This window comes from Physeter macrocephalus, chromosome 11 (assembly GCF_002837175.3).
Source record: "Physeter macrocephalus isolate SW-GA chromosome 11, ASM283717v5, whole genome shotgun sequence".
Lineage (NCBI taxonomy): Eukaryota > Metazoa > Chordata > Mammalia > Artiodactyla > Physeteridae > Physeter > Physeter macrocephalus.
The window spans coordinates 3,660,368-3,672,255 of record NC_041224.1 but is presented as its reverse complement, the minus strand read 5'-3'; the positions used below and the strand labels follow the sequence as shown (position 1 = coordinate 3,672,255).

The 11,888-nt window shown below is 42.4% G+C and overlaps 1 protein-coding gene across 9 annotated transcripts in view; it reads left to right on the top strand.

Moving 5' to 3' along the window:
• UBE3D (ubiquitin protein ligase E3D) overlaps positions 1-11,888 on the top strand; it is a 579,677-nt gene that overhangs the window by 132,468 nt on the left and 435,321 nt on the right. The window contains exon 10 of one of the 9 annotated variants that reach the window (XM_055087685.1): positions 4,319-4,399. The exons of the other annotated variants lie outside the window; for them this stretch is intronic. Coding sequence (XP_054943660.1) covers positions 4,319-4,375 — 57 coding nt within the window. The 3' untranslated portion in view covers positions 4,376-4,399. Of the gene's footprint in view, positions 1-4,318; positions 4,400-11,888 lie in introns of those variants that run through there. 9 annotated transcript variants of the gene reach the window in all.

Below are 11,888 nucleotides of genomic sequence, written 5' to 3'. Positions count from 1 at the left end.
GCCCAGCCGCTCCGCGGCACGTGGGATCCTCCCGGACCGGGGCACGAACCCGCGTCCCCCGCATCGGCAGGCGGACGCGCAACCACCGCGCCACCAGGGAAGCCCCCTCTTTTGCTTTTTTTTAGTTCATCACTCTGCCTGGCACATTGGAGGAGCCCAGTGAATGTGGGGAACAGAGACGACATGGATGAGTGCATGAGTGAAGAGCAGGTCATTCTCCAAAGTTTAAATGAACTGGTTTTGCATTGGTGAATCCAGACAGCAGAACTTTGGCGTTCCACAGTGGCATGGCTTTATGGTCTATACTGCAGGAACAAAATATCATATAACTTTGCACATAACCCTATAAAGCTCTTGATAGGTGTTTTTTATATTCCATTTCCTATATCCCTTTGTGCAGTTACAAGTAACGTATTGCACCACTTTCACTGGAAAAAGGACTAATTTCACATTGTAATGATTACACCTGCTCTGTGACAAAGCCTTGAGTTTTTTCAAAAAGCCATTTTCCAACTTAATAGCGCGAGGAAGGAGACTGTCCCTAGGGGAACTGTGACACAACTTTACAACTTACTCATTGTACAGGTGTCCTTCAGCTCTGAAATGGGGGCAAAATAAGGATGAAGGTGGAAGGAAAAAAACAGAATAACTGAAGGTTATTAATAGCTCGAAGGTCATTAATGACACTGAGGGGGTAAATAAAGCGAACACAGAAAATCATATTCTGTGAAAAATGAAATAGGATTGCTCTGAGCAAGAAGAAAGTAAGGGGGAGAAAAAGGACAGAGGAAAGCTTTTTATTGCATTTTGGCGGGGGGGAGGAAGGAAGGAAGGACTGTACCAAATGAGTGACTCTGAATTGGAGCCAAAGAATGGGTTCTAGCCCTTACCAGAACTGCAGAGCGCATCCTTTTAAAAACAGGTAAAAATACAACGAAATGGTGAATATAACAAAAACGAGGCAGACTCACAGATGTAGAGAACAAACCAGTGGTTACCAGTGAGGGGAGGGGTGATATAGGGGGAGGGGATTAACAGGTACAAACTATTCTGTATAAAATAAGCTACAAGGATATATTATACGACACAGGGAGTATAGCCAATATTTTATAATAACTGTAAATGGGATATAGCCTTTAAAAATTGTGAGTCACTATATTGTACACCTGTAACTTATATAATATTGTACATCATCTATACTTCAATTAAAAAAAAAAAAAAAAAAAGGGAGGTCGAAAAGACCACAGAGTTAGCAGAGAAGCCTGGTGTCCTAGGGACAATTTGTCCGGGCCCCAGGAAGAAAGTCCACCATCAGTTAGTCTGAACACAAGTGCCTCATGGTCAGGAGACACAGCATTAGCCAGGGAGAAGCTGCTGGTACAGGAAGCAGGTTGAGCCTTTCTGAGAGACGACGGGACAAAGCTTTAGATGAGGTGCGTTTCAGCCCCTCTGATGAGGTTTCCTGAGATCACACAGTACACAGTGAATGTCATGGTTCCCCTTCTTGCTACTGTCTACCTCTTTTTTCCGCCTTCTTCATCCTCATTGGGAAGGGCATTCATTATTTAGAAGGCAGTAGCACTAGTGAAATGCACGTAACTCATGTTGTTTTTGCAAAGTCTGAATGGTTGAGTTTAAATAGAAGTCTCAACAGAAATAAATTGTCCCACATGGGGGCCGTATACGGAGTTTAAAAGGTTGCTGTGTGAAATGCTATAACCTTCAACCTCTGTGCTTCTGTACTGCCTACCTCAGACTCCGGATCGGTGTGCTGGTTTATGATGGTCGGTTTTATTTTCATATCGTTGGAAATAAAACAACAAAACCCAGTGGCTGCCTGAAATGCTTGAGCTCTGGTTATTCAGTGTAGCAGCAGTATTCTGGTAGTGGGGCTTTTTGCTGTGTCCCCAAATACTGCACTTCCAAGCCTCATTCTGGTCCTGTTACCATGGAGGGAGATGATTAACAAGTACAGTGAACCAACGATTAAGTCTTGCATTGAGGTGAAAAATGAAAAGATTGTGTCACAAAACCCATTCATGTCCACTCTGGTTCCTTTGCCATAGGCTCTTGCTGTGACCTACTTCTGCAGGTAAGAAAAATGATGTTGCCATCCTTCTATGACATGGCTGTGGTGAACTGTTCCCAAGTGCCTTGGTGTAGGTGGCCTTGTGAGGATAAGCATTAATTATTTTGAGACCGCTGATGCATCACCTCTGGCGTCTATATTTGTCTTCTAAGAGTGCATCATCTCTAATTATAGGTGATCTCGTGGGATTAGATCTTTTGAGTTAGACGAGGATGACATAAAATGTGCATGGAAAGCAAACCCTTGTAAACTTGGTGAGCCACGATCATTGTTTTTTTTGTTTGTCTTAATTTTATTGGAGTATAGTTGATTTACGATGTTGTGTTAGTTTCTTCTGTACAGCAAAGTGAATCAGTTATACATATACATATATCCACTCCTTTGTAGGTTCTTTTCCCACATAGGTCATTACAGAGTATGGAGAAGGGTTCCCTGTGCTGTACAGTAGGCCCTCATGGTCACTGTTAAGACCCAGACGATGCCTCAGTGTTCAGAATCACACTTGGAACACCTTCACCTTGTCAATGTCACCACCCGCCTAAATTTCTACATTTTAAATCACTTGATGATTGAGGTCGTCTTTAAGTTTGTGTTTTCATCACGAAAATGGTTATCACCCCATTCTAATTCTTGGATTCTTACAAAGTTACCCCAACAAGCAACTTTTGTAGGAAACAAAATCAGCATGGAACCCCCAGGCCCCTACCTTCTGATAGTTACCTCTTCACAGAGCTGGGAAGGGCAATGAGGGTCTCTGCCCCTCGGTCTCAACCTTGAGGCCTGTGAAGCAGTGCTGGGCAAAGCTGTAAGCAATGTTTTCTAAACCAAGCCCCGTTTTGGCCAGGGTGAGGCTTTGCCCAGTAGCATGGAAGTGTTAGAGTTGAAAATATCAAAATTCCCAGTCTGTTTTTAGCTCCATCCTACTAAACATTTTTTTTTTGACACCTCCATAGAAAAGAACTTAGCCTGGATTCTAGTTACGTAACTCATTAATTCAATCATTTATTCATTTCAGCCAACAAATACTTATTGAAAGCCTCCTGCGTGCAAGACCCCATGGAGGGATAGACAGAAATTTAGATAAGACGTTACTATCCCACATTACAGGTTTGCCTTTTGTGGGGTGGAGGGTGGGTGGATAAAAATGGTTTTTACTGGGAAAACGAACACACCAAGTGTCAGCAAGAAGAGGCATGTGGTCCCCCCGCCGTCTCCCTCCCCCGCCAGTGTCCATGTGCGTGACAAGGGCTGTTGAACATTCCATGGAGCTGTGTTGCATGCAAGGTTTGGGAATTAAAAATCACTGGGGCTTCGTCTCTGTTGTGAATCCCACCCTACGAAGTAGCTCCCTGGAATCAGCAGTTCAAGTATTGAATGGATGATGGTAAAGCTGGAGTATTTGAATATGTCAGAGATGGTGGCCAAAGTGTAAAGGTACCTTTCTTGTCCACCGCCTACCACGTCTAAAACTCTCTTTAGATGTGCGTCTAAAACACATCCAATTTCACTCCCCTGCGGGGCAGCAGATGTGCCCACAGGAACCAGGGCGCAGTGTGAGGTTGTCAGGTTTCAAAAGAATTTAGTTAATGGGTTTCATTGCTCAGAGGGCTCGCCTCCTGGAGAATCAACGCGAAGGTTAGAGACAAGCACAGAACTTCAGCTTCTGAGAGTGAGTGAGGGATACAGTTTTTGAGGGCAGTTTTTCTAACTTGGGAGTTCTCGTTCGGCCGGCCAGAAGATGAAGCAGCTACTTCCTCCTGCATAAAGGGAAGGGAAGCAGACGTGCCTGTTTGTGTTAAAAGTCAGTTAATTCAAACTTCAGGAAAAAGTTCTTGGTCTGGGAGAAGGCCAGAATGTTGAAGGAGCTCTGCAGCATCTCCACCGGAGGCATTTCTGAGTAATCTGTCTCTTGACTGGCTTAGGTGTACAGGTAATGGCACAGCCGACTCAGGGCTGCCTCCAGGCTTTAGTGTAAAATGTATTCTGGGTGCCACTCTAAGCAGTAGGAAATGAAACTCACTGGCACGAAGGCTAATTGTATACAGTTCAGACTCCCCCCCCCCCAGGGAAAAAATGTTTTTGCAATTCATCTTTAGTAACCTGAGTCATGAGCTACTTGTTTTCTGCAAATCAGAGGTAACAGCACCTGTACCACAAACTAGTTTACGGCATAGCATTTCCAGATCCATTTCTCTTTCCACTTAAGAACAACTTTTTACTTTGTACCAGAAATTTCCTGAGATTCAGGGAGAACCGTGGAAATCAGCTGCCAGCTTGTTACTGTGACCTGTGCGATAGCGGGAAGCCCTCCCCCAGCTCCATGCCTGCCTCGCCCTGCGGCTGCCTCCCTCGACGACGTTCAGACGTTCGTGAGCTCCGAGCCGTGGGCGGAAGAGCGCGGAGTCTGGGTTGGTGATTAGATGCTGAGGCTGAAGGGCCAGGCGGGCTCCCTGCCCCCCACTGTTTTTATCACCCAGGGCTGTCTGTGCACAACTATCTCAGCGTTTCCCTGAGGCCCAAATGTAATTCCTTCAGGAAGTTTGAAGTGGAGTAGCCCACAGGCGTGAGTTTTACCAGTGGGAGAGGGGAGATAGGAAGGGTGTGTTTGAAGGGAGAGCTGTGGAGAGGACTGCCCATACCCCGTCCATCTGAACCCCGGTATAATTTTTTTGGACATTTTTATATCAAGTTTCAATTTTTTGTCTCCCCCATTTCGGTGGTACGGGATGGCCAGATCGGGCTGGAGTTGGTCCTTTCCCTTTCCCCGGGTTATTTAGGCTCTAATAACACCCAGCAGGTTAGATTCGGGTTAACTAGTCCCGCGCCCCCCGAGGGCAGACCTTGTTAAGAGCAGAGGACTCTGGCGTATTTCAGAATGGTTCCTTTTCCCCTCTCCGCTCTGCAAGCTCAAGGGGATTTTTCTCCCACATTTACTGTGGGAACCTCGGTCGAGCCTCTGGAGGTAAATCTCACACAAATGTGGGACCCATTATGACCGGATCCCCTTGCAGTTTTTCACTCTCAGACGGGTGCACACTGAGCCTCCGGCGGTTCGTCACCTACAGCCCGGGTTTCCTACCTTGGCTCTGGCTCCCTCTAGCAAATATCTCCTCCAGTAAGCCTTGAATCCCCGCCTTGTCCTGTCTCTCCAGTCCCGATTTGCCCTGTGTCCTCCTCTCCCTTATGGATCCAAGAGCTGTTGATTTTTCAGTCTGTTCAGCTTTTTACTTGTTAGGATGGAACGGCAACTTCCAAGCTCCTTACGTGCAGAACTGGAAGTTTGCCCAAGATTTTAAAATTTCAATCAACATTAACTGAGCGTGATTTGGATATTGAAATGTGTTTGTTTGTTTTTTTTAGAAGATGTTAGGGGTAGGAGTTTATTAATTTATTTTTGCTGTGTTGGGTCTTCGTTCTTGTGGGAGGGCTTTCTCTAGTTGTGGCAAGTGGGGGCCACTCTTCATCGCGGTACGCGGGCCTCTCTTGTTGCGGAGCACAGGCTCCAGACGCGCAGGCTCAGTAGCTGTGGCTCACGGGCCCAGTTGCTCCGCGGCCTGTGGGATCTTCCCAGACCAGGGCTCGAACCCGTGTCCCCTGCATTAGCAGGCAGATTCTCAACCACTGCGCCACCAGGGAAGCCCTGAAATGTGTTTTTTGATCAGTTGAACTCACAGAATTGAAATGTGAAATTTTTTTCCCCCAATCTTGTCCTTCACCTATATTTTGGGGTGAGGAGAGAGGTTATTGAGTTCTTTCTTCTTTCTTTCTTTTGGTAATAATTAACATTCAATAGGATGTTCAGATTTTAGTTGTTCAGTTTGATGAGTTTTGACAACTGTGTATACACTAGGTTTCTCAGCCTTGGCACAGTTGATATTTTGGAATAGGTAATTCTTTCTTGTAGGGAGCTGTCTGTTAATCCGTGACCTCTAGTCACTAAATGCCAGTAGCATCCCCTCCTGGGGGTGACAATCAAAAGTGTCTCCAGGCCTCAGGGGCTGGGAAACATTTTGCCACCTGAATAAGTTTGCTCTAAATTATCAAAATTACTGTGAAGCGTGCCCTTCCATTTTTTTTTTCATTTTTTTCTCTGTTCCAGACAAACTGTGAGGGTTATAGGGTATTTTCCTTTAGTGAGGGCAGAAATACTCTTGCTCATTAGCCAGACAAGTTTACAAAACGACTTTTATTGTCTTTGGGACGGACTTCCAGCGCTTAGCCTCCACGGAATGACCGTCCCCCCCCCTCATCCTTCCACAGCTTTGACAAACAAATTAACAGCAGGGACCTGTCCATGCAAGGCAAGTGAGTCACCTTTATCATTCCGTGCCCAAGGGACCTTCTTGATCAGCCTTTTTCTGGGAGCATTTTTCTTTTACTCGTACAGGAAGGTCTTTACCTAGTTAAAAAAAAAAAAAAAAAAAAAAAAAAATTAAGTTCTCTATCTAGAAAGATTCCTTTTTCCATCTAAGTTCTGATAACAGAACTTAACTATTTCCTTTTAGTTCCAGTGGAAAAGGAAGGGACTCATGATCTTTCTTTGGTTTCAGTTTCTCTCTCTGTTGCTAAGGTGGTATTTTTCTAGCCTGTCCTCCTTAGGTAACCAGACAGAAAGGTTCATCTCTGAGTAGTTGACCTGGTTTCTGAACAGGGTCTGAGTGCACTTTGAAAAGGGAACATGGTGGCCCCCAGAGGTGGGTAGCGGGTGTATATGTGTACACATGAGGTAACATGTCCAGGGAACTTTGGAAGCAGTAAGGCGCTCTAGCTCTCATCTCCAAATACCATTCCTCACTGAAGGACCTAGGCTCCCCGGGAGAATGGCTGATTCCATGTCTGGGATAAGATGAGGCTGAGTCCCATCCTACCAGAAAGCAAACCAACCAACCAACCCAACAAACAAACAAAAAACCAATATAAACTACTAAAATCATGTCCTCAGGACTTAGGCTCTGAGTTGATGAGATTCTCACTGACAAAGATGGGATGATATGGGCATTAATACAAATAATGACTGTAGTAGATTAAAGCGTATCAGATGTATTTTAAATCCATGAGTTTATAATGACACGAAAAACACAAACAAAAATATCTCACCACATTCCAGTCTATGGAAAACCCGGCAGACAAAAGATCTGATTTCTTCAAAACATAAAAATCAAAGGGAGAAAAAAGAGAAGAGGAACTTATGATTTAAAAGAAACTTAAAAGACGTATGAACCCATTGTAACACTACTTAGACATGTTTCGATTCTGATTTGAACAAACACCAGCTGTTAAAAAATTTTATGAGCTAGTTGGGGAAACTTGATCACTGAATGGATATTTGATTATGTTAAGGAATTATTATTAATGTTTTAGATGTGGTCATGGCATTGTGGTTTTATTTTTATCCCAGTCCTTCTCTTTCAGAGACACACACTGAATTATCTACAAAATAATAGGTCTGGGATTTGCTTCAGAAGAGTTCTGTGGCAGGGCTTTGGATGAAACAAAATGGCCATGAGTTGGTAATTATTGTTTCTGGGTAATATTTGTGGATTTATTATACTATTCTGTTGACTAGAGAATATGTTAATATTTGAAATCTTTTATAAGTTAAAAACAAACAAAAAACAGCTAAGCGCCCTGCAGATTGTTGGTGTCGTGGATTAACCGGCAGAAGTTTGAACGGGGAGAGGTGACCGCTGGGGATGATGGGACTTGAGTGAGGAGCCCTGTCTTTTTTTATTAATTGAAGTAAAATTGACTTACAATATTATATTAGTTTCAGGCGTACAACATAGTGATTCAATATTTTTTTTACATTACAAAGAGGTGCCCTGTCTTGACGGGTTTGTTCATAAGTTTGTCAAAATGAAAAGATAGTAACTCACTGATGTAACCAGTCCCCGACATTTTTCTCTCCACATTTGCATCATACTAATGTTATGAACCAAGGGTTCTCGAGAAAAGGAATGAGGTCGCGTGCGCTTATCTCATATGGGGCCTTGGTTGTCCAAAAACCCTTACTGAGGGACCCCCAACTGGGCCCACTCTCCTTTTCCATTCATTTCTCATACTTTAGAAAGATGACCTCAAAGAAAATTTGGGGGAATTTTTAAAAATATATTTTTTCTTTTCAAAGAAAAATTTTTTTACCCCTAAACCATGAGAAAATAGAGAACATTTTTCAAGTGTTTATAGGCCTTGTCTTTAAAAATACCAAATGGAATAGTTCTGAGAACACAGCAGACTCTGTGGAATACTTGTTTATGCTCACCACCTTTTAGCAATTTAGGTGAGTTAAAGACACCTGAAACAATATATGAGTTTCAAAATTTTCTCCACTTCCCTTCAGAATGTAGTACATTATTTTCTCATGGCTTTCCAGTCCTTCCTCTCCTCAGATCAAAATTGTTTCTGTGTCTCATCTCAGGACTTCTCTAATCCTGAAAAAATTATTTCGCACTTTGTTGTAAAGGACCCGTAGATATTTGATGTTAATTTTGCAGCTCCGTGAGTCATGATGTTCAGACCCCATTTAGGTAGGTGGAGGGAGGCTCTTGGCTGAATAAGCTTTCCTCATCATCCGTGTGGGGAAGAGAGGACCTCCTTGGGGCCAGTTACAGACATCACAGTATCTCATACAATCCTTGACCCCCCAGAGGAAGAGGGAAGCCCCATCTTACAGATGAAGAAACTCAGGCACGGAGGTTGGGTAACCTGACTGTGTTGCCTCTGGAAATTACATACAGTCTTTCTCCTAAGCCAGGAAGCCTCTTTCAGCTGTAAATTGTGCCAGCTGTTACTTGATTGAAGTATGCTGAAGTCTGCAAGTTCTTCAGTCACTCTGTGATGCCATCGCATAGAATGTGCATTTCTGTGGCAAGCGGGCACGGTGAGCTCATAGTGAACTCGGAAGGCCAGCATTTGAAGGCAGTTGGCTGATTTTAAAGGTTACTGGTATTTCCCAACAGAATATAGTTGAGCATTTGTCATCTCCAAGTATTCAATGCCCCAGAAGCCAGAAAAGTCCAGTCCACATTGTAATACACTAATGATGAGTGGTTATAAGTCGTGTTTAGGTCCATCCATTCATTCCCGCTGCTTTACAGAGTGCCTTGATGAATAATCAGTCAGACTCTTCTTTCTAGTTAATGTTATAAGTTGGATATACTGGGGAGAAGCCTAATTATTGGTAAATTCAGCCAGATAGTTTCATGTATTAAAGACCCATGGCTTAGTCGATAATCCTGTGTTCAGAACTGAATTTCTATGGAATGAGTTATGTCTCTAACCAAGGATGTGCTGGTTTGAACCACTTGGACTGCTTTCCGTTACACACACCCTCTCTACACAATCCTATCAGTGGCCTCTGGGCTCGGAGTTATTTTTCCAGTAGCTGGTGATATTTTACACTAAGCCATCTACATTCTACCGTGTGCAAACATTATAGGTTTGCAGTTTTTTCTTCAGACGCAATGTGTACAGTGTCAGTCCCTGTCCCTGGTAGATACTATTGTTATAGGATGGTATAAGCGAGAGAAAGCCTTATGTAAGCCTTGGAGGTTTTTTTATACACAATCAGCCAATTGTGCTTCTTCCTTTAAAAATAATTAAAGAAGCATGAATTTATTCATGAACAGCAGAGAAGAATTTATTCATGAACAGCATCTGTAGCAATATTTAAAATACATAAAACATTAATGTATAGTTATAATAATAATAATCGTCTCTCTCAGTTTTTGAGGGTCTTGTCCATTCCAGGGCCTGCCAGGCCATTGATGTCCTTTGTCACTAGTCCCCACGGCCACTGGTGGGGAGAACTGGAGGGAGAGGAGGCTCTCAGCTTGGAGGAGTCAGGGAAGGGATTCAGTCTCATCCTTCCCTTGGTCTGAATCTTTGCTCTCTGTACAGAGTACCACCTTCTCACACCAATCTGTTTTTACTTCTCGGCTTCCTATACTCTGTCTCCAGCTTTCCAGTCTTTCCACATCAGTTAGACTTCACCAGTCTGCACTTTCCTCATGTCCACCTGATTTCCTCTGGCTTCTCGTGGAGCTTAGAATGGCAGGTGTAAAACTTGCCACTTTGAACCCTGGGAGCCCTTGATGAGTATGTGCCCTTTTCTGTTCCCATACACTGAGCTGTTCTTGACTTGGAGACGCTCCACCAACAGTTCTATATACAAGAGCCCCTCTTTACTTTCCACGTGGCTTAAAGCAAAAAGGAAAAAAAAAAAAAAAATCACAAGGGATTGTCCCTCTTCAGTGTGCTCCCTTCCATACACATTTACTGTTGTTTCATTTTGTAGTTATAACATCCTCAGGCTCCTCCTTTAAAATAAATAAATTACAGTTTTATGAGCCCTGTTTATTTCCAACAACTCCAAATAACAGGCTTAAGAAATAAATGGTATTTATTTAAAAGCGGATATATTAGCCTGCTTTCCTTTTTAAAGATTCGTGTATCTTTAATATTATATTTTCAAAGTAATGTCTAAGGAGTAAATGGCTAAAGAAAATAAGCATCTGGTTCCAATTTGATCCATTTCTCACTAGGCCTTAACTGTTGTTTGATTATTCCAAGTCATATTGTTTTCCACTGAACTGACTAAACTGTGCCAGTGTAACTTATCCTGCTTGCTAAACTTACAGACAAAAATTCCTTTCTGAGGTTTCAGGCTGATTTCTCATTTATCCTGCAGGCTCTCCTCACTTGCCGGAAGCTTTCTCTTCTAATCAAGGAATTATTTTCTCTTTACAAGAAGGGCTTTAATTTGCTCTTCTATCTTTTTCTTCCTCCTCCTTAACATCTAACCGTAAAGAAGTAATCTGCTTTCTGCTTAACAAATAAGAGCGACTGCATCATTTCAAGTGCTACTAAATCTGATTTAAAATTGGAATATTATGGATTCTTTCTTCGACTAAAGTTACTTGCAATTTATCTCTCACCATAATTAGATGGAAGGGAGCTTTGATGATGGAATGAATACTAGGCTCAGAAACAAAGACCCGATTGCACACCCAGCCTTGTTACTAGCTTATAGCAGTGAGCAGAAGTTACTCAGCTTCTCTGAACCTCAGTTCCTCATTTATAATCCAGAGACAAATTAGATATTTAATTCAAGTGGATTTTATAAAGATTTAATGAGATGCTGCCTGGTACTTAATTTCTTCACTGCATAGAAAACATATTAACATTTACTAAAGGGCTTATACAAACTATTAAAAAAATTAAGCCCCCTGTTGGTAGGTTAAAAAAAAGAATGTGACTTCACGATTAACCAAATTACAAGAAAGAAACGTTTGGGAGAATGTTTATTAAACAAACGTTTGGGAGAATGTTTATTAAACAAATGTTTGGGAGACTGTTTAAACTCATAGCAATTAAATAAATTCAAAAAGCATTGAGATGTCATTTCCTTGTATTAAATTACTACTAATTTAAAAAAAAAAGATAGGATGCTGGTGGCATTACCCGTTGGTACAGCTCATTGGAAAAAATATGTATCAAATTAGATTAATACTCATACATTTCAATCTCATAATCCCATTTCTGGGACTATATCCTAAGGGAATATTCTAAAAATTGAAAAAAATTATAAACACGATAGTAACTACTTCATTATTACTTTTGGTATTAACAAACCTCGGAACAACTTAAATTTGTAATAGATTGTTATGATGGACTGTTTTGCAGCTATTAAAATAAGAATAGGGCTTCCCTGGTGGCGCAGTGGTTGAGAGTCCGCCTGCCGATGCGGGGGACATGGGTTCGTGCCCCGGTCCGGGAGGATCCCACATGCCGCGGAGCG